Source organism: Mustela nigripes, chromosome 5 (assembly GCF_022355385.1).
Source record: "Mustela nigripes isolate SB6536 chromosome 5, MUSNIG.SB6536, whole genome shotgun sequence".
Taxonomy (NCBI): Eukaryota; Metazoa; Chordata; class Mammalia; order Carnivora; family Mustelidae; genus Mustela; species Mustela nigripes.
The window spans coordinates 104,148,470-104,171,351 of record NC_081561.1 but is presented as its reverse complement, the minus strand read 5'-3'; the positions used below and the strand labels follow the sequence as shown (position 1 = coordinate 104,171,351).

Here is a 22,882-nt window from a genome sequence, read left to right as displayed (position 1 = left end):
AATCAGTGGGTTAAGCCGCTGCCTTCAGCTCAGGTCATGATCTCAGGGTCCTGGGATCGAGTCCTGCATCGGGCTCTCTGCTCAGCAGGGAGCCTGCTTCCTCCTCTCTCTCTGCCTGCTTCTCTGCCTACTTGTAATCTCTCTCTGTCAAATAAATAAATAAAATCTTAAAAAAAAACCAAAAAAACAAAAAAAACCCAAACTGATTTATCTGAAGTTCAGATATATCTACAGTTCTCAAGTATCTTATGAGGCAAAATTTTATTTTTCTAAGTATTGCAACTTAGTTTAACACTGACTACAATAGCTAACTGAAATATAACTAGTTCTGCTAAAGAGTGTGTTTGGATAACTGTAAGAATAAAAATGTATGGGGGTGCCTGGGTGGTTCAGTGGGTTAAGCCTCTGCCTACAGCTCAGATCATGCTCAGGGTCCTGGGATTGAGCCCCGCATCGGGCTCTTGGCTCAGGGGGGAGCCTGCTTCCTTCTCTCTCTCTGCCTGCCTCTTTGCCTAGTTGTGACCTGCCTGCGAAATGAATAAACTCTTAAAAAAAAAAAAAAAAAGAATAGAAAAGTATAGGTATAATGTGAATCATCAACCCAAATTATTTTTAGGGTTAGAAGATTTTAAACAATATACAAATATAAGTTATGTATTATCAATATAATTAATGAAGATATTTCTAAGACACTGGCAAGTAAAGACATAAAAAAAATGACCAAGAACATGTTTTTGAGTATTCATAGAACACAAAGGAAGTGTGTATGTTATTCATCCTAATGGTCAGTATACTACATTAGGTATGCCCAAGGAAATATGAATATTTCTGAAAATAGATAGAAACTGTTAAGTCTAAGCAATAATTGAAAGTATATAAAGTTTCTCAAGGAAGCCCTCACCCAGAAAAATGTCTGTTTAACATTGGGAGTTCTATTTTTTTAACTCAAGGTGAGCTTGAGCTAATTTTTCCAGTAAGGTACATAAGACAGTGATGTCATGTACTTCTTTTTGCAAAGATAATTTCTCTACCAAATTTAGCTTCTAATTTAATATTTTGCTGTTACAAGACATTTCTAATGTGACAAAGTCTTGGATGTGACAATGTGATTTCTTTTTCTTTTATTTCTCATGTAGCAAACAGAGCACAAAGTTCACTAAGTAATGTGAAATGTACTAATAAACCTCATTTTATTAGTAACATAAGTAAGGAAGTAATTTGAACACTGTGTATATTAAAGTATGTAACTCACTAACATGAGCAATACCAAGGAGTATTTATATAGAACAGCTTTCTTCTCTTATTTGGAATGAGATACATTCCCCTAAAAATAAAAAATACAAAACAATCACAGAGGATAATCTTTTTCGCTCTCTACCCAGAGAAAACCACCAATGACTATGGTGGGAAGAATTCCTTGTGGTTGGAAAACAGATGCATAAGTTGCTGGAAGTCTCATTTATGTATTAAGCTATTTAAAAAAAAATTTTAGATATTTTATTTATTTATTTGAGAGAGAGACAGAGATAGCGACAGAGAACATGAATGGTGAGGAGAGGGAGAAGCAGGCTTGGTGCTCAGCAGGAAGCCCAACATGGGGCTCCACCTCAGGACCCTGGGATCATGACCCGAGCCAAAGGTAGATACTTAACCAACAGAGCCATCCAGGTGTTCCCCCTGAAAGAAACTTTTTATATGAAGGATTTCCCTTGTCCAAGTATCTGCTAACTGCCACCTGGGATTTGTATCAAACCCTTCCCTCTACTCGTATGCCCCCAATCAGTAGATAAATAATTACTGGGTAAAGAATATACCTCCTGGTTTGATATTTTAACAATACAACAAACTATTTTCAATGAAGTGTATTTTTGATTTATTCAACCCGATTTTCAGGCATTCTAAACTTAACATTTTATTCTGTTTTTATTGGGATCCATAAGAAAAAGAAATTCCAAATGGAGAAGAGTCTTCTATATCTTTTTAGCAATACTTTTGATGGAAACAATGTCTAATATATTGTTCAATGTCCTTTATATAAAGATCATTTGATAAATTCCTCTCAAAATTGAAGAAATGCTTCTTTCCTCTTTCCAGATGCCATTTTATACGTCATTTAATTAGGCTTGAGAACTAACTCCCTTTTCACCCTTGGGCTTTGGCTATATTTTGCACTCAATTACAGTAGGTTTTTTTAGACCATTTTCTTTTTCCTGTCTCCCCTCCCCCTCATTATATTCTCTTTAATGAGTATGTCTTGCAAACCTAGGTTTTAGACAGTCATTAGCCCCCAACTTCCTTCCAGACTAAGTGAAAAGCCTATGTCCTCTATTTAAAAAATTTTTTTATAAAGGCATCTTATTAGGATTTCACATCTCTCCCCTCCAGGGTGGGTGGTTTCCTGCAGCTCAGAGTAAACAGACTACAGCTTGCCAGTCTTCTGTACTGTTGTACAAGGAGTTCATGGTTTTCCTGAATCTATAATTTGTGTTGGTTACTGCCTCAAACCTTTATTAATTTAGTGAAAACCTTGATCAGTTTGTTGTTTCTGTTTTCTGTTAGTTTAAAATGAAAAACAAAAGACCAGAAATGAAAACCATCATTCTAGCCTTTGTTTTAATGTGTTCTAAGCATCAGTCCCTTTGTTTTTCCAGCTATGAATGTGTGACGTAGTTAATTAGCAAGATCTTGAGAGAGAGCCCGATGGCTGAGATCCCAAAGGCTTCCTACAATTTTCTTTCAAATTATTCTTCATCAACCTGTTGCCTCTCTGTTTTAAAGTAATTTGTTATGTATTTGGGAGCTTAAAAGATTGAATTATTCTGTTACTAATAAACTGCCAAATATTAGTATAAATTTAAAATTTCCAGTAACAATAACTGTGGTAATTTCACCAATGCCAAAGAATTTTCTTTCCTTTTCTGAAGAGGCATGCTTGATGGGAACTTAGCTTTTTTCCTGATACTTCAGGTCATACTATAAATGGGCCAGTGTATAAACTACACCATTGGGAGAATTCTGCAGCTATTCACAATGTATGGGAAAGGCAAATCCTTAGTAAGAACAATCTAGAAACAGTAAAAAATGACTTTCAAAATGTATGTTTCATCTTAAAAACAGTAAAAACTCTTATTTCTTGGATTCTAAGTCATTGCTAATCCCTACCGAAGTACGTTTTCTTGGTTTGCCACTCAACTGATTTAAGAATTTTGCTCAATTCTGTGGCTGGTCATATTCAGGAATAAATGTTACTTAACACTGAACTTTAGGGAACTAAGGTGGGAATCTCTGTCAACATCAGTGAAAATTCAACAGCATTGAATTATTGTGTGTCAGTGATCATCTTACTATTTCATTTACAAACCCCTTGAGAGAATTTTGAAAAATTTTACCCATGCCCTTCTTAACTTGACATCTAAAAACTTACATCATAACTTTGAATACTTGCAAAAAATGCAGTTTCTAACATATTCAAATTATTGATATATTTTTCATGATATATATAGATGTTATTTTTCATTTAAATATATCCAAAGGAATACAGTCTTACATATTCTATTATCTATTTAAAATACATAAAAACAAATGATGTTTTAACAGAAATATTGTAATATCCATTTATCTCCTTGGATTTATATTTTCATTCCACTCCTATTGATGATAATATCCTAGTCTAATACATTTTAATGCTTGAAAGCTTTTATTGATTGTTATACTTCGGTACAATGAAACTATATGTATTAAGTGACATTAATGTTTTTATTCTCTGCAATTAAGTTTCAAGTGTTAAAATTTGTTAGGATTATTACTGGCATACAGGTGATCTAACAATAGGTATGTGTATTAAGTTTTGATTATTAACATAAAAAATAACTGTTTTGGAAATAAATTATTTAATGAAATGGGGATTTTTTTTCCCCTCCCGATTTGTTTACATCTAGACATGTTAGCTATAGGCAGAAGTTAATTCTTGAGATCAGTTTTATTCCTATTTCTTATACTTATGCATGTATGTGCTGCAAAACCTTATTCATGCAAATATATAGACAGGACTGGAGAGAATTTTGTTATAGTAATATCACTTAATTTTTTGAACTCTTTCCAAGTTATGTGCTAAAAATCATATAGAGCTACATCATAAACATTTATTTTGAATGACTCACCAAATGACAACCCAATTACTTCCTCCTTCAAGTTGAAAACAAAAAATTAGAAACCATCTAATTTGCAAAATACTTTGTTACCCAGTTGTTGAGATTCACAGTTTTTTTAATTTCTGAGAAGTATCATAGAGTCTTTACCAAGACTTATTATATATATTATATATTACCAAATAGCTGCTAATGTCTGTTACTCTTTACTTGTTAGCATGTTGTTTAACCTGATATATTCAGAAAGCTTTGGGAAAATTGAAACATTAATTTCAATACTTCTTTTACAGTACAGACTTTTTAAATAGAAAATATCTATCTTATTCTTTTGTCACAACCTGGAAGTTGCAGATTTAGCTCATTCATGTAAGGTACTTGCCGTATACCCTTACTGGCCTGAATAGTCCTTTTTATCAAGTCTTTCAGCCGAAGACTTGCCAATTCAAAACATGTGTTAATATTTCTTTTTTTAATATTATAAAGAACAATGAGAAATAATTTATAGATGGTTGATAATGAAAGTCCTTTCGTCAAGATTAAAATGGTACAGATAATTAAATTGACATCCATTTAGAAAGTAAAATGTAAAACAAGATACTGGTATCTCATTCATTCATTATATGGCGAAATAATATACACCTCAATTTATAAGTTTTTATGAAGTAAAGAGTATGAAAGAAAGCATATTACTTGGCTAAGAGTGTATGTATGCATGTATTAAAATCTGGTTTTGGGCTTTTAGATATAATTATGTAAGAAATATATGTAAATAATAAATTCACTAATTTTTTCAGATGTAATGGGAAACATACATAGTGAAAGAATACATATTGCTAAAAATGGGTTAATTTGGTAGATAATAATTTTACCCTTAAGACAAAGACATCAATAATATCTATTTTATTTGTTTGCCTGAGAAAGGCTTCATTTCTTTTACTTTTTTTGATGTATATTTTCACTGGGTATGTAACTTTGGGTTAAGTTTTTGTCCTCCTTTTTGAAACCAGCACTTGGAAAATATTCATCCATTGTTGTATCGAATGCATGGTTTCTGATAAGACTGCTATAAACCTTATCTTTGGTTCTTTTGTAAATGTGTCTTTCTTTCCACTCTCTTCAAAATTTTCCCATTGTTTTCATTTTCAGCAGTTTGAATATATGTGCATAATGGAGAAAAAATCTATTTTATATAATAGAATAATAGGGTTAACTGTAATAGGAATAAGTAGGTGATAAATTTGATAAAATTATATAATACCTTATTAAAAGATACCCAGCATATCCAGAAATATTTAGTAATTTGGGGACGTATTCAGTGTATATTTAAAACAATCAATATTAATAACCATTTACTGCTTCCAGCTGTTCGAAAATTTCTTTCTTTCTAGTAGACATATCCTAACTATTGAGAGTAACTGAAAAGGTTATGCTTCTCCCTAAATATATGAGGGGAAGAAAATGCTTTTTCAGCGTGTGAGTCTTTTGCCCTTTGTTGGTGTCTCCATCAAGACTGAGGCCAGCTCCCACTGATTCACGCTATGCCTTGTCTGAATTACTAACCAAAATACCCTCATTCTAGTGCCACACTTTACTTGTAAGAGAATCACCAGTTCCAGTACAAACCCAAAAGTCTTCTACCTTGAGATAGTGCATTTTGGTAAAATCCAGGATAGGTAACTCAGTGTCTCTCTTTTATAAAATAGAAGGTCTGGTATAAAAGGAAAGAAAAACTGGATATTCTGCATGAGGGGATTAGTCTTTAGAGAACCACACCAGGTTGTATTAGATCAATTATAGGAAACAGAGAAATAGAAGGTAAATATCTGGAAATTGGTTCCCTTGAAACTATTCATGTATTTGTTCTCCTTATACAAATACTTCTTAGCCACATCTGTCATTCTTAGGGCTTTAAGAGCAAGTGTTCAAAGGAGACTGGAAACAGAGTTGCTAGTCTGTCTTTCATTCATTCTAGATTTTATTTATTTGAGAGACAGTTGCTAGCTTCTCATGAATTGCTTAGAAATTAGCACAGTGTTACTTTTGGCATATTCTGTTGGTCAAAGCAAATCAAGGAGGGAACATAGATCCCACTTTTCTATGGTAGGAGTGTCAAAGCATCTGTGGCCAACTTTAACCTGCTACTATTTACTGAACGGTCTGTTAGGTCACTGTAGTGAAGTCATGCACAAAACACACATGACAGTTTGCCTGATGAAGCAGATGGTGTCGTGGAGGAGATGAGCCCTAAAGAAGCAATTTGTGACAAGCACTGTGATGGGAGAGCACACAGTACTAGGGCATTGGAGGAGGGGTTCCTAACACAGATGGAAATGGAATTGAGGCCCAACTCCCAAAGGAAGTAACCTGAGAACTCTATTATGTTAAGTTAATGCTGTTTAATTTTGTCCTTTAATTTTCTGGAAGTCTTATTGAGTGGTGATCATACAGCTTCGGCTTTTTGAAAGCATATTTCTCACTTACACTTGACTTAAAGGAAACCAGTGACAGATTTCCAGTGATAGTATAAATTTGAATTTGTGAAAGGATGGTCTAAATCTGAGGGAAGATGGTCAGTGTTTGGTTCTTGGAGTAAGACTTGCTTCAGTTTCTTAGGATCCAGCAGTGGCAACCTCCCCTGGAAAATTCTTTGGAAAAGTAGCCTCATATTAAAAGAATTTACTTGAACTATATTTGGCAGTATACCAAGTCTGCCCATGTGGCTTATATTTTTCTGTTGATGAATTTTCTTTCTCTGAAAAGGAAAAAAAAAAAAAAAAGAGGCTACCTAGGGACAATGCCTGTACACAGCAGTATTTTTCTTTTAGGTTAATAAAGACCTATCCCTGAAATTCTCAGCATATATATATAATGGGTCTCTCAGTTTTCTTTAATATTAGAAAAGGAAATGAGACTAATTGGCTAAATGCTTTGATCACTAATTTTGGGTTTAGATAAAATAGCCTGCAAGAATACTTCCAAAGAAAGTAAAGATTAGCAAAAGGAAACGCTTCTGGATAAAGGCCCGGAGTTAAGGCTGTGGGATTTACTTTATTAGCTATTTGAAAGGAACCCCAAAGCAAAGCTTCAGCTAAGAAGTTGTTGCTATCCAAGAATGCTGTTTATCAGAGAAATGAGAATGAAAGAATTAAACTCTAGTCCATTTATAGCAACAAGATGATTAATAGAGGTTGTTACATTAATGTAGAGATTCCCTAAAGATTTTGGACATGGGATCATGAGCTCAAGTGGGTAAATTTCATGTAAATACTGGGGCAGATCTTAATGGTCTGAATAAAATGTTATATGTGTAGGAGAAGTTGATTTCATTGTTTTCATTGCTGTTATTTGTCCTCTGTGCTTTGACTTCTTGCATGAAATCAGTGGCATAACTGTAGTGCCATCATCGAGTGTCTCTATTATTTCCGTTCTTGGATCCCACTGCAATAGTCAGTTTATACTGGCCTTGGATAGGATTCTCATTCCATAGACATCAAGTAACTGGACGATTTTTTTTTTTAAGGATTTTTTTTCCCCTTATGTTGCCAAAAAATGTTTGATAGGATATATATTTTTTCCCTTAAAAGTGAGAAGAGTTTTCCCCTTAACTTCTTTGCTACTCTTTGTGATTAGGGAAGGAACTTGAGATACCAACCTAGATGCAAGACTAGGTAATTATTCTATTCTGATAGAATAATTGCTGGTTCAGACAGGGTAAGTAAGATGGATGCTTGGCAGGTCATCGGTACCATTGCAATTGTTTTTGTGTACAGGAATTTACCATTGTATGGTCTTTTCTCCATCTTTCTCTGTCTTCATTTTAACTTCTTCTTAGCTCTGGGTATTTTTAATTTTCTTCATTATAATGCCATATTCAAAGAATTTTAGTCCATCCAGCAGATATTTCTGGTGTCTTTGTTACCACTGTCTCTACTACAAGGGAGTTTAGGAGAAACAAGTATCACATAAGGGACTGAACACAAGGTAGTTAGGGTGACTGGTTTTGTGCCCAGCAGAGATAAATTATAAAATTTATTGTGCTTTTTTTTGCTCGTCATATAGTATCTTGGAATAATAGTAGGACAGAACGAGAAAAACCTGGCTATGTTAGCTACTTTATTTCCTTAACTTCCAGTATCACAGAAAATCTTTAAAACTTCTACAATCTTCCTAAGCTTTCCTTTAATATTGAAGAGCTTCTACAAATGCAAGCACGAATGGCTTATGTTTTATCTAAGTTTTTATTTTTATTTTTTTAATCTAATTATTTATATGAGAGAGAAAGAGTGCTCACAAGTAGGGGAAAGGGCAGAGGAAGAGAACAGCTAAGCCAGCTCCTGCTAAGCACAGAGCCCTACACAGGCCTCAATCTCAGGAGCCATGAGATCAGGGCCTGAGATGAAACCAAGAGTTGGATGCTTAACCAACTGAGCCAGCCACATGCCTCTAAGTTTTTATTTTTGATTGAGGTTTTAAGAAATAGTCATTTATACTTTTTGTAATTATTCTATAATATTTAAGAATTATTACCTTTTTCCTTTATGTCTCCTCTGCTGCGTCCTTTAAAAACTCATCTTTTGATGGTTTCCTTTTTTAATTTTTTTTTGAAGATTTTATTTATTTCTCCCCAGACAGAGATCACAAGTAGGCAGAGAGGCAGGCAGAGAGAGAGAGAGGAGGAAGCAGACTCCCTGCTGAGCAGAGAGCTTGATGAGGGCTCAATCCCAGGACCCTGGGATCATGACCTGAGCCAAAGGCCGAGGCTTTAACCCACTAAACAACCCAGGCGCCCGATGGTTTCCTTTTAAAACATTAAATTCTCTTTGCTGTTCTTTGAAGGTTCTTTAAAAAATTACCCATGATCTGCTTAAATCTAATTGTACTAAGGTTTATTTGATTAAAAATACATAGGACTTTGTTTTAATAACTGCCAAGTTTTGACCTGTGAAAGGGCATATTTCCTTCTCTGATGTAACTTAATTAGAGCAAAATCCATCGTGTGTGTAGTACTGGGAATATGAACTCCAGCAGCTGGAAGGTCTTGGGGCCCATCTTAGAAATCTGCCTACCACACTGACTTAACCTTCTCAGGAGGATTAAGACTAGAAACAGAACTTTAAACGTTGTCCTCCATAAACAAAACAGATTCACAAGATTATCATTGCACAGCAAAATCAACTAGTTACACCACGAAAAATATCACTCATGTTATTAAAATTAGGATCTTATGCGATGATGGAAAACCTGACTTTTAGAAGCAGGGTACTCGAGGAAATGGGAAATCTACCTTTCTTTTCTGGCCTCAATTAAAAAGTTTCTTTACTTCTGTAATAGAATTGGTATTCAGTCCCCAGAATGTCACCATCCTTTGTCCTCCACACCTTCCGCTGAGTCCCTCTTCATTGATAGGCTCCATCTTATCACAGTTTTGTTTCTGAGTTATCCAGACCGAAGCCTGAACCACTTTTTCATTTTTCTTTTAAAGCTAGTGTGATCCTATAATTCATGATTCTTCCTCAGACCTAGTCGCTCTGGTTCCCTTGTTATTTCTCAAGTCCTTTGCCGTTGCTAAGATCTGTTGCTCCTGTATTAACACAGATCTCACATTGCTGATCTCTTGGCCTCTGGGTGTTCCATGTCCTTGAGCTGGGCATTGGCTCTGCTTCTTGCTATACTTTCCCAGGGAGGTCTCCCCTAAATTTTGAGTTCTTCTATCTGGTTCTTGGTCTTGTCATTTTCAAAAGACCTCCAGAACTACATGGATTGACCTCAGAGTTCCTGAGTCTTCTGCATTCCAGTTTTTCTTTGGTTGGTTGGTTTCTAGCACTTTACCCACCACCTCTAGCACTTTACCCACCACCATTGGACCAGCTGGTGCCACAATCACATCTGAATGACCTTCTTTTCTCGTTTCCTATAGCCTTTCCATAAACTCCCTATTTTCATCTTTTCTTTCTGTAAGAAAAGCAGAATTCCTGACTTAAAGAGTTCATGATCTGGTAGAATAGACATATAAGAAAGTGAAAAACTGTATGACAAATCTGATAAATGTTATAATAGAGAAAAACAGCTAGGTTCTATGGATTGCAGAGAGAGTCCAACTTCTCTTGAATGGGGGTCAGGAAATAGTTCCAAGAGGAGGTAACGCTTGAACTGCCTCTGATAAGCAATTAGGAGCTAGCCTGGCAATGAAGAGGAACTGGAGGTACTGGAGGGATGCCTAAATGAATCCCTAAAAGATCATCCAGAGTTGGAAACTAGATCGTTCTCAGGCTGAATTAGTTGATCAAATGCCAAAAGCAAGGATGGGACCAAAAAGGGAGAGAGATCAGACATTCAGCTGAAGCTGAGGCAAAGGGGACTTCAAAAATTACTCCAAGGCAGGGAGCAAAGCAAAGTCCCTAGGCCTTCACTGTGCAGTAGATTGAAAAGGGAGCTTTTTTGAACCTGGAGAATACCAGCATTTAATGAAGAGGACTAAGTAGTCAGAGGGGTGACAGCATGAGGATAGACTAGACCAGAGGACAGCAATATTGACACACTAGTCACCAATGAGTAATGGAAGGAAGTTTATTGGTGGATAGCTAGGAGCTGGAAGTCTCTTTCCTCAGAGATTTATGCTGATCTGAGGATAGTGTAGAGGGGTGGGGATGGGGGAATACACAGTAGATTTAATGGGTAATCTAAGAATAGCCAGTAGAAGATGCTTAAGAAAGTCATGTTGAGTTGTGAGGACCCAGCTGACCCTGGAGAGACTGTGAGGTATTTGTTTTTGTTTTGTTTTTATTAAAGCTTAAAATTCCAGTATAGTTAACATACAGTGTTGTATTAGTTTCAGATGCACAATATAGTAATTCAACAATTCTACACATTATTTAGTGCTTACCCTGATAAGTACCCTTCCCCCCCCCACCCACCCACCTCTCCTCTGGTAACCATCAGTTTGTTCTCTATAGTTAAGAGTCTGTCTCTTGGTTTGTCTCTCTTGTTTTTACCTTGACTCATTTGTTTGGCTTCTTAAATTCCACGTATGAATGAAATCATATGGTATTTATCTTTCTCTGACTTATTTCACTTAGCATTTTACTCTCTAGCTCCATCCATGTCCAATGAAATGACAAGATTTCACTCTTTTTGTGGCTGAGTAATACTCCATTGTATATACATACCACGTCCCTTTTATCTGTATGGATGGGAGACCTGAGGTTTTAATGACTCGGACACAGCTGAGTGAATGGCCTTTTCTTTCTCCCTCTCTCCCTCCCTCCCTTTCTTCTTTCCTTCTTTTCTTTCTTCCTTTCCTACTTTCTTTTTCTTTTTAAGATTTTATTTATTTATTCATGAGAGACAGAGAGGCAGAGGCAGAAGTAGGGGGAGAAGCAGATTCCCGGCAGAGCAGCGAGTCCAATGAAGGATGCGATCCCAGGACCCAGGATCATGACCGGAGCTGAAGGCAGACATCTGCTCAACCAACTGAGCCACCCAGGTGCCCCAAATGGCCTTTTCAAGCATCATTTTCCTATAGGGCCTGAGGAAAAGAGAAGGCAAATAGATTGATTTAGATTTGGAGGTTTTCAGAAAGGGTGTCATGGAAAGAGAGGAAGGCAAGGTAGTTAAGAATAGTTGGCAGAATGGTTAAAATTTAGTTGAATAAAGAAGGAAATTCAGTCAGAATTGACTGATAAGTTGAAGAAGAAAAAAATAAAAGCAGGTGTCAAAAGACATTAAAGAGGTCAAAGTGTAGTTATAGCAGAAGTGTGATAATTGGAAAAGTATGAGGTGGGATATTAGATCCTCATACCACAGATTATATAGTATTTATAGAGTATATACTTCCTGATGAAGTCAGGACTTTGTATGCTTCAAAGAAATGTAAGAAATCTAAAAGAAAAATCACTTGTTTCATTGTATATAAATAGGAAACAACAACAGACAAAAGTGAAAGATAAAATTAGGAAAATAATTTCCACAAGTATGATGAGCTGAGGACATGGAAATACTTCTCTTTTTTTTAATTTTTTTTTAATTTGGAAGTATTTCTAAGATAAAAATCCTTAATCTATAAAGATGTGCTAGAGGTTGGTATTCTTCCAGCAGCTGAGGATAATTATAGCTTCTTTCTACACATTCATTGCCATTTTCTCATGTTCTTCTGAGGTGACAGCAGCAGTCTGGCCGCCCGCTCCCTCTGCTTCATGGTGCCTCAGTCTGTGATGCAAAGCGTGGGGACCTGGAGTGTTGGAGCTTGGGCAGGGTTAAGAACAACCACACAGAAGAGCAGTTTGACTTAGGGTGTGAGAGCCACGCAAAGTGAAGGGAAGGTTCCTGTAGGAGGATGGTCCGGTGCTGGGTGTCCGAGCCCCAGTGGATGGAGAGGAAGGCTGCCTACTTCAGAGATGGGATTCTTAGTGAAGTGAGCAGGGTGATTGCACAGGGAGGGGCCAAGACTGGTTTCATCCAAGAGGACAGTAAGTCAATACATGAAGCATAATGGGACCTGGGTTTCTCACTACAGGAGAAAGTTGTTGTTAAGTGTGAAACCTGAAGGAGGAACACTAGAATGAACCTTCTGGTGTTGAATTGGAATTGAGGGTTTTAGTATGAACATACGGTTTTCAGTGTGTAGATAGGTAGGATGGGTAGCTACAGAAATGTATGTGTGTGTGTATGTATGTATATAAACACATACACATATTAAGTTTGTATGTCTATACATGTATTGTTTTTTCTGTCCATTGAGTTGTCCTGGGAGCAGCCATACTCCAGTAACAATGAGCACACCTGACACTCAAATCTAAGTACCATTTGCATCAAAAGGAAGCAGAGCTCCTTAGAGAAATGGCTGATTTAGGGCTGTACCAGGATAATTAAAGGGGAGCTTAGGACATCATGTACTGGTAAGGAAGCAAGTGCTCAAAGCGGGGGAGGGGGGGACGTGTCAAAAGGACACAGCAGCCCACTTGAAGGGGTTGCTGCTGGCCACATCTGGGACATTTTGAGCCTCAAATAAATATTTGCTATGGATTAAAACAGATTGAATAAAATAAGAAATTTTTAAAAATAAATCAAAATTAAAAAAAATACAGTAAGTCCTGCTCTCATAAATAAATAAATAAGAAACAGGAAGCCACATTGATACAAATAAATACACAGATAAACTGAAAGTGGGACCAAGGAACAGAGAGTTTTGAAGCATCATATCATAAAACACTTGTTAATTCCAAAGGGAAAAAAGAGTAACTTTGCAGTGAAAAAGCCAGGAAGACACGACCTTAAACAAGTGATCAGAGTGAATTTCACCAATAATGGGACAAGCCAGGAGGAGCGCCACCAAGAAGGTCAGTGAGAAGAAGCCAGTACCACCTCTGTGAGGTTCCTGCAGTGGATGTATGGTCTGAATCTAGTCATGGGGAAATAGCTCACAAACCCAAATGAGAGTGACATTCCACAAAACACTGACTTGTAAGTTTTAAAGTATCAAGGTCATGGAATTCATGGAAAGACTGAGGAAATATTCCACATAGAAGAGGACCGAGTAAACAAGCAACTAAGCACAAGAAGGGATTTGGAGCTGGACTTTTCTTATGCAGGACATCATGGAGACAAATGGTGTAATGTGAATGGTGTCTGAGAATCAGAGGCTAGTAATGTGTCTGTATTAATTTTCTGATTCTAATTATGTAGGAGAAGGTTTTGTTTGTAGGAAATGAGCTAAATTCGTGGTGATGAGACATCATGTTGGCTATTTGACCCTCAAATAGTTCAGGAAAAAACAATTCTTAATATACTTAGAAGAAATTGGGGCGGCTCAATTGTCTATGTATTCAATTGTCTATGTATTCAACTTTCAATTTCAGCTCAGGTCATGATCTCAGGGTAGTGGGATTGAGCCCTGTGTCAGGCTCTGCACTGAGCATGAAGCCCGCTTTAGATTCTGTCTCTTCCCCCTTGCCCCTTCCCCCCGCTTGCATGTGTTCTCTTTCTCTCTCTCAAAACACACTCTCTCTCTCTCCTAGAGTTCTTCTAAGCATTTACTGTGGGAAGATAATATTGATCCATGCCTTCTTAACACTGTCCTTCCTTCCTTGACTTCCCTTGATTTTAGAAACACTGGTTGTCCAGTTAGATCGTTTTCTTTCTCTCATCTGTTCTGTCTTCCCTCCCTCCACCTCCCTCCTTACCTTTTCTTCCTTCCTTCCTTCCAGACTCTTCTTAGTCATCCTGTTCTTTATATGGATACTAGTTTGTAATGATTTCCCCTTGGCCTTCCCTTCTTTCTTCTTTGGCAATCTATTCTATTCCTTTCAACTCTTAGGCATATGCCTCTTAACTCTGTATCTTTACCCAAGGTAGCTCCTAATTAAACCTACATATTACCTTAACTTAGGTTTTTGTTTGTTTGTTTGTTTTTTTAAACACTTCTTTCCCTAACAGCTCAGATCTGCTGATAGAATTCAACTTTGGGCTGACTCCTAAGACTCACTAGTGCATACTCATATTTTGTGAAAAATACGGGGTCTAATTTTCTTATTTCGAAAGATCAAAAGATTGTAAAATGAGCTTCTGTATGGAAGAGAGGATTCTTACAGAAAATTGTAGAGTGGCTACCTCCTTCATTGGGTCAGGAGCAGGGTCATGAACTAATTTCCAGAAGAAAATACAAGTCTAGGTATAATAGAAGGTTGCATGAAATTTAATTCTGTTTTTATATGAAATAAACTTAATTAAGGATGTTATCTGAGACAACATGAAGAAGTAATATCTCACAAATCTGTTTTGAGAGTACAATGTATACAATGTTAGAGGTTATGAGAAAAGTTTGAACTATGTTCATGAGAAAATGATTTGTATTTTAAAATTATCTTAGTCCTGACATGAAATAGATATAGAAGCATAAGTATTTTTAATTGGCATGTTTAATATACTTCAAATAAAAATTAAGTATTCTAAACAAATTGACCAACAAGAACATGAATGGAGAAAAAATGTTTATTGACATTCCATTCATTTTTTAAAATGTCATTGATAAATAATCTTCTGAAGTTTTCATTTTATAACTGTAACTCTGTGTATATGTTGAGGATTCATGTTTCATATTTATCTCTATACCAGCAAGTATAAGTCATGTCCTGCTGACTTTTGGATATCGCATTAGGTTTCTAATCAAGGAGACATTCCATGACGTTTTGCAGATTATTCTCTCAAAATGCTTGACTTCAGTGGGACATCACAGATCCTTCATTTATTGAGCTCTCTGGAAGAGTAAGCACATCAGTGGTGCCTGGGTGGCTCAGTCGGTGCCTGACTCTTGACTCTCTCAGGTCATGATCTCAGGGTTGTGGGATTGAGCCGCTGGGCATGGAGCCTGATTACGACTCTCTTCTCTGTCTCGGCTCCTCTCCCACCACCTCCTTCTCTCTCTCCTTCCCTCTCTTTAAAAAAAAAAAAAAAAAGTTAAGCACATTAATCACAAATGAATCTCTGCTCAGTGTAAGAGATTACAGGTGACCAAATGTCTCTTACATTTAATTGATATAAGTTTTAATATCATTCATTGTCCTCCTCATTTAAAAAAAAAATACTATTTCCTGAGACTAGTGGTGCTTGAAAAGTCTTGGCTAACTAACAAGTTCCCAAGAAATATTATTTAATGGTATATTGCCAAGAACATATTAGATAATTCAACAAAATTGCCTTCTTTAAAAAGTCCAAATATATTTCATTTTAACTTTAGAATAATTTATTGAGTTCTTGATGGTTGCAGGGATGTGACAGGGATCAAAAAAAAATATGTTACTTTATAGAGCTTATTATCATCTTGGAGAAACAAAATAAATTCATGTTTAAAAAAAAAACCAGGAAAGGATATAATTTAGTGCCAACTTGGTAAATTAATATTTTTGTTGAGTCAGAAAGTCATCGATAATCTGCCTGTTAACACTTACTATCGTAATATAATTTTCAGTTACTTAAGTCAATGTAAGTCTGGGTTTATTTCATGTTTTCTGTACTTTTAAAAAAAATTAATTTTAGAAGCCTTATTTTTAAGTACTAAAGTCAGCATGTATTGTTGGACTCAAACCCAGCACAGTTACAGGCATTGGGGTTCTAAAGGTGAGCAAAATAGACTATTTGCTTAAGGAACTTGTTGCATTGTGTATGTATGTGTACTGGGCAGGGGGTAGTTAGGGTTAGGGTAAGATCATTTCAAATGATTGGAAATACTGTGAAGATGATCAAAATGATAGGGTGAAGGTACTTGAATTGCTGTTATCAGAATGGGGCCTGAATGATGAGAGAAGTTAACCAGTTGGCTAAATTTGGAACCAGTTCGAACTTAACCAGTTGGCTAAGTTTGGAACTCAAAGAAGTGGTCTAGGTTGAAGAGAGAAGTTTGAGAGTTGTCATTATGAGCATGATATTTAAAGCCCTGTCAAACACAGTTGAGAAGTCAAAAAAGATGAGAGTCAAAAGTTGACCTTTGTCTTTAGCAGATGTGAGTCTTCAGTCACTTTGGTAAGAGTTGTTTCTGTGGAGCAGTGAGGGAGAAAAGCCTTATTAAGAGATTGAAGAAAGAATAGGAGGTAAGAAAGTAGAGACAATAAAGAAAAAAATGTCTTTGAGGGGTTTTGTTATGAAGAGAGAAGAGTAGCAGACAAAATCCAATTTTTACAAAAGATAGATATTATCAGGGCAGGTTGTTATGCCAATAAGAATAATCCAGTAGAGAAGGTGATGTTATAGCATAGAGATGAGTAATTGTAGGAGTGAAACCTTTGAAAAGCTGACCTGGAATACAGTCTAGAGCACATGTAAGACAGTGGCCTTGATAATAGGAAATTTCTTCCAATACAACATGAGGGAAAGCAGAAATGCAGAGGCAACACAATGGAGAAAAGGTATTCTTTTCAATAAATGGGCTGGAACAACCAGATATACACATACAAAAAGATGAATCTAGGCAGACTTTATATCTCTCACAAAGATCAATTGAAAGTGCATCAGAAACAGAGGGGCCCGGGTGACATAGATGGTTAAATGTCTGACTCTTGATTTCAGCTCAGCTCATAATGTCAGGGTCATGAGATCGAGCCCTGCTTCAGGCTCTGTGGTGAATGTGGAGCCTGCTTAATAATTCTCTCTCTTCCTCTCCCTCACTGCCTTCCATCCTCTGCTCACAGTCATGTTGTCTCCCAGAAAAAAAAGATTACAAACCTAAATGTGAAATGTAAAACTATAAAAGTCCTAGAAAATAACAGAAGATAGTATAGGAGAAAATCTAGATGGCCTTGAATATGGTGATGACTTTTTAGATACAACACCACAGGCATGATCCATTGAAAGAAAGAATGGATAAGCTGGAATTCATTAAAACTTAAAATTTCTGTATTATGAAGGATACTGTCAGGGTTGCCTGGCTGGCTTATTTGGTAGAGCATGTGACTCTTGGCATGGGTTCAAACCCCATACTGGGTATTGAACTTACCTAAAAAGAAAAGGCACGGTCATGAGAATTAAAAGACAAGCAACATACTGGGAAAAAGTATTTGCAAAAGATGTATCTGATAAAGGACTATTATCTAAAATATACAAATAACTTAAAAATCAACAATAAGAAAACAAACCAATTTAAAAATGGGCTTAAAGATCTTCATAGGCACCTCACCAAAGAAGATCTATACTGATAGCAAATAAGCACATGAAAAGATGTTCCACATTGCACATCAGGGAAATACAAACTAAAACAGTACCAAGATACCACTACACAATTATTAGAATGATCAAAATGCAAAACCCTGACACCACCAGGTGTTGGTCAGGATGTGGAACAATAAGAACTCTCATTCATTGCTGGTGAGAATGCAAAATGATACAGCCACTTGTGGATTGAATAACAAAACTAAACCTACTCTTTTTTTTTTTTTATAAAGATTTTTTATTTATTCATTTGACAGAGGGAGCACAAGCAGGGGGAGCAGCGGGCAGAGGGAGAGGGAGAAGCAGGCTCTCCATTAAGCAAGGAGCATGATGCGGGGCTTGATCCCAGGACTCTGGGACTGTGACCTGAGCTGAAGGCAGACACCTAACCGACTGAGCTACCCAGGAACCCCAAACTAAACCTACTCTTATCACATGATCCAGTAATTCCATTCCTGGTATTTACCCAAAGGAATTGAAAACTGATGGCCACATAAAAACCTGCACACAAATGTCTTCAACAGCTTTGTCATAATTGCCAAAATTTGTGATCAACCATGATATACTTCAGAGGTGAATGGGTAAACACAGTGTAACAGTACATCTAGACAATGGAATATTACTCAGTGCTAAAAAGAAATGAGCTTTGAAGCCATAAAAAGACATGGAGGAAACTTAAATGCATATTACTGTGTGAAAGAAGCCCATCTGAAAAGACCATAAACTGCATGATTTCAACTCTGACATTTTAGATAAGGGAAGTGTGTGGAAACAGTCCAAAGATGAGTGGTTGCTAGGGGCTTGAGAGGGAAGGACAAATAGGTAGAGCAGGGAGATCGTTCCGAGCAGTGAATCTGTTCTGAGTGATACTACAGTTGTGGATACATAGCACTATGAATTTGTCCAGACCCCCAGAATGTACAGCACCAAGAGTGAACCATAACGTTTGGTGCCTGGGTGGCTCAGTGGGTTAAGGCCTCTGCCTTCGGCTCGGGTCGTGATCCCAGGGTCCTGGGATAGAGCCCCATGTCAGGCTCTCTGCTCAGCAGGGAGCCTGCTTTCTCCTCTCTCTCTCTCTGCCTGCTTCTCTGCCTACCTGTGATCTCTGTTAAATAAATAAATAAAATCTTAAAAAAAAAAAAAAGAAAAAGAGTGACCCATAATATAAACCCTGTGCTCTGGCTGGTAATGATGTGTCCATGCCTGCTGTGGTATGAGGAATGTTGATAATGGGGAAGGCTAGACATGGTGGGGGCAGGAAGTTTATGAGAAATCTCTGAACCTTCTGCTCAATTTTACTGTGAACCTAAAGCTGCTCTAAATAATGAAGTCTATTTAAAAAGATGCAGTTGGATTAATAGAGTTTATATTAGAAAGAGGAAGCAGTTTTCACCCTATTGAGTCTATTCCTGTTTGAAATTAAGATTTGATGATCAATTAAAAAAAAAGATTTGATGATCAACTGAGTGTGAGAGGGAGATACATGTAGGTGAGGAGAAATGAAGAAGTGTGAAATGGCTTCTCAGAGACTGCTAAGTTGAAGTTGCTAGGAAGTCATAGTGGTAAACTTCGCAAAAGAAGAATGCCAACGTGGGGGTACATGACTGGCTTAGTCGGAAGCGTGTCCAGCTCTGGATGTCATGAATTCAAGCCGATGTTGGGTGTAGAAATTATTTAAATAACAAAACTTAAAAAAAGAAGAGAATGAATTTGAGAATTTTGGCCATAGATAGGATGTGAATCTTAACGTTATTTTGTAATTTTTCTATAACAGTACTTTCACCAAACGGAAGCAGGTTGGATGTCTTTTACTTATATTGTGGTCTTGAAATACCATTTTCTACTAAAAGAAACCAGGACTTCTTAGAGAAATGGTTCATTTCAGTCCTGAGGCAGACATTTTCAAGACAACAAGGAACATCTTGTCGTAACAGAGAACAAGGAAGCTGTCAAAAACTATCATCATCCAGTGCCCCTTGTCTCAGTCGGTTAAGCATCTGACGCTTGATCTCTGCTCAGGTCTTAATCTCAGAGTCATGAGTTCAAGCACTGAATTGGGCAAACCAACTAATTATAGTCATGTCAAAAGGACTCTGAGGCCAACATGTAGAGTCTTCCACTGGTTAAGTATGAGACAATTTAAGTATCAATAAAGAAAATAACTGCAGTGGATTAAAACATATCAGATATGTTTAAATCCATGAGTTCATATTGATCCAAAACATAGACGCACATAACACATACACAACCCACGCATGCATTTAGACACACACATACACACACACACACACTTTAGTGGAGACTCTTGAAGGATTCTAGCAAGTGAGCTCTTTTTTTTTTTTTTTGAGCTTTATTTATTTTAGAGAGAGAGAAAGAGAGCATTTGAGCAGGGGGAGGGGCAGAGGAAGATGGAGAGAGAGAGAATTTCAAGCAGACTCCCTGCTGAATGTAGAGCCCCATTTGGGGCCCAGTCTCACCACCTTGAGGTCATGACTTGAGCCGAAGTCAAGAGTTAGATGCTTAACCAACTGAGCCACCCAGGTGCCTGACAAGTGAGCTCTTTATTTCAAAAACTGACAAGTAAAGAGAAAGAATCCAGCATTTGTATCAGCTTTATCATTGGGTAACCAAACAATAGGTATGGTGAAATTTCTCTTTAAATAAGAATTTCAGCAAGTAAATTAGGAATAATTGACAGAATTAGAATATTCCATTTTGTAACCCCTAATGAATTAAGGAATTTAGATATTAAGCATTGCCAGTGTTAAAATCACATAAAGGACTACAATATACTGTGACTGAACCAATGTGAGTTCCCTCCTTGTTGAATCAGAAACAGCACCCCATTGAGTTGACACACAAATTTGTGGCAGATAAGGAGATCACCCGGAATAGCTTCCAAAACCATGACTACCCAAGCAAGTGTGAATGGGTGCCTTTTATTTTGGGGTGGGGTGAATATTTAGATAGGGAAGCTTTATCTTTGAAAGTAGAGGCAGGCAGAAGGTGGCGTATGTGCCATTAAGGAAACAGTCCTATACACACATTGTACGTTGTGTAAATGAGGCTCGGCTGGTGCCCCTCCTTCAATATAGATTTTAGTATCTATTAACCAGATAAAGATAGTTGTTGATCATTTTAGAATTCACTGCATGGTCCATCTGTGCAGATGCAAGTCAGGGGTTAAGTTCAAGGCTGATCTGGCTGGTCTGGGCCAGTTTTGCCAGGCCAGTTGCTATGGCTTAAGAGATGGTTTTGCTTTTCATATGCCTAAGAGAGAAGGTGGAAAGAGGAGCTTTAGGAATAATGTGGGACAAAGGTTGGTGAGCACAAGCAGGTGGACAATAAATATCAGGTCTTGGGGTCTAGCTAGTGACAGTACTATACATCTTCTGATAACACCAGACCATGAGGTATCTTGTTAAAAAATGGATATGAATCTGGTTAAGCTTTTAGATTCAATTACCAATTTCTCAAGAAGTAGGGAAGAAAGATTAATCTGTTAATCTATACCATAGGAATGTAATCAGCAAAATCCAGATTATGGGAAGCTTTAGAAGATAAATTGTAGTGTCTAGGGATGGCTTATCATTTGGATGCTAGAACTATAAATCAAATGATGCCATAAAAGTCAGGACAGCTGTTACTCTTAAGAGGAAGTGGTTTTGATTGGGGGAAACACGTGAAGGGCTTCTGGAATACTGACAAGAGTGTCTGCTTAAATGGGTGTTACATACAAGGGTGGTCGCCTTCTAAAAATTCACTAAGCTGTACTTTGGTTGTGTGTGGTTCTCTGTATTTGAGTTACATTTAGCAAGAGTAAATAGTAAAGTAGAAGTTTTAAATGAGATTAAGACATTACATTTATTTCTCAGTTGAATTTTTAGTTCATTGTTAGACTTTTCCTAGGGAATGGGAGATGGGAGAGGAGCAGTATTAAAGACTTCAGTTGAGTCCAAATGACAGAGTTGCAGAGAACAACTAAGACTGCAAATTAAAGAATTATAACTTGGATGTTTGAACTTAAAAAAAAATCAAGTATGTTTCACACAAAAGGACTGTTGTCACTTAAAGCCATTTCTAACAGTCTCTCCTCTTCACATTGTGAATACCCAGTAAGTGGAGTATATGAGCCTGTTTATACATGCTTCATGTTTTCTAGGTGCTTTTACATATATTATTTAATAACAAACTAAGTGAATCTATGAGTGGAATTCATGATGCTACTTAAATTCTCTGTAAATAAAAGAGTGAATACTACTTTAATTACAAAATGTTTAAGAATATGTAATATAAGAATGAATTTTTTATAGATGTCAATATAATGTTTAAAGTAATTTCTACCTTATTTATAAGATCCCTAGCTTTTATTTGTTTAAGGGAGTAATTTTCACTAGTTTGATAAAAATGGAGGTGTATTAAACTGATTTGGAAAAAATTTTTTAAAGTTCATGATATTTTGGCAAGTCTGAAGTATATTAAAACTCTTTTTTCTGCCAGAGGTCTCTTCATTAGTATCCATGATCGAGGGCATATTGCTTCAGTTCTTAATGCATGGCCAGAAGACGTCATCAAGGTGAGTCATCTAATTTTTCCACTGTGGCAAATTTGTTCTTTTACCTATTCCATAACATATTAATAATTTTCATATTAGATAGCATTTGACGTGGAAATGTTGGGGTTTGGAGCCGACAGACAAGAAAGAATTCTTGAGACATTCCCAGTGTGAAAGGTGGTTTTATTAAGGCACGGGAACAGGACCAGCACAAAGGACTGCTGCGGGATTCTGAGGAGCAGTTGATGATATACTATGGAGTTGGGGGTGGTAAAGACGAGGGAAATTTCTTAAAGGATTTTCATATTGCTAAAGAAGACTCGCAGGATCCTGGAGCCCTGGCTATCCTCGGGCTAAGGTGGTGTTTTCCTCTAAGGCATTAACATTAGGATTGGGAGTCCCTGGAGAAATGTCATACTCTGCCTGCCTCAGGTATTTGTCAATGGGCTGCAAGTTATACAGACCTTTAATTTTATATGCATTT

General features: G+C 36.8%; 1 protein-coding gene across 1 annotated transcript in view; it reads left to right on the top strand.

The window, feature by feature from the left end:
* ME1 (malic enzyme 1) overlaps nt 1-22,882 on the top strand; it is a 191,151-nt gene that overhangs the window by 43,368 nt on the left and 124,901 nt on the right. Inside the window, exon 4 of the mRNA XM_059400996.1 lies at nt 22,344-22,419. Coding sequence (XP_059256979.1) covers nt 22,344-22,419 — 76 coding nt within the window. The remainder of the gene's footprint in view (nt 1-22,343; nt 22,420-22,882) is intronic.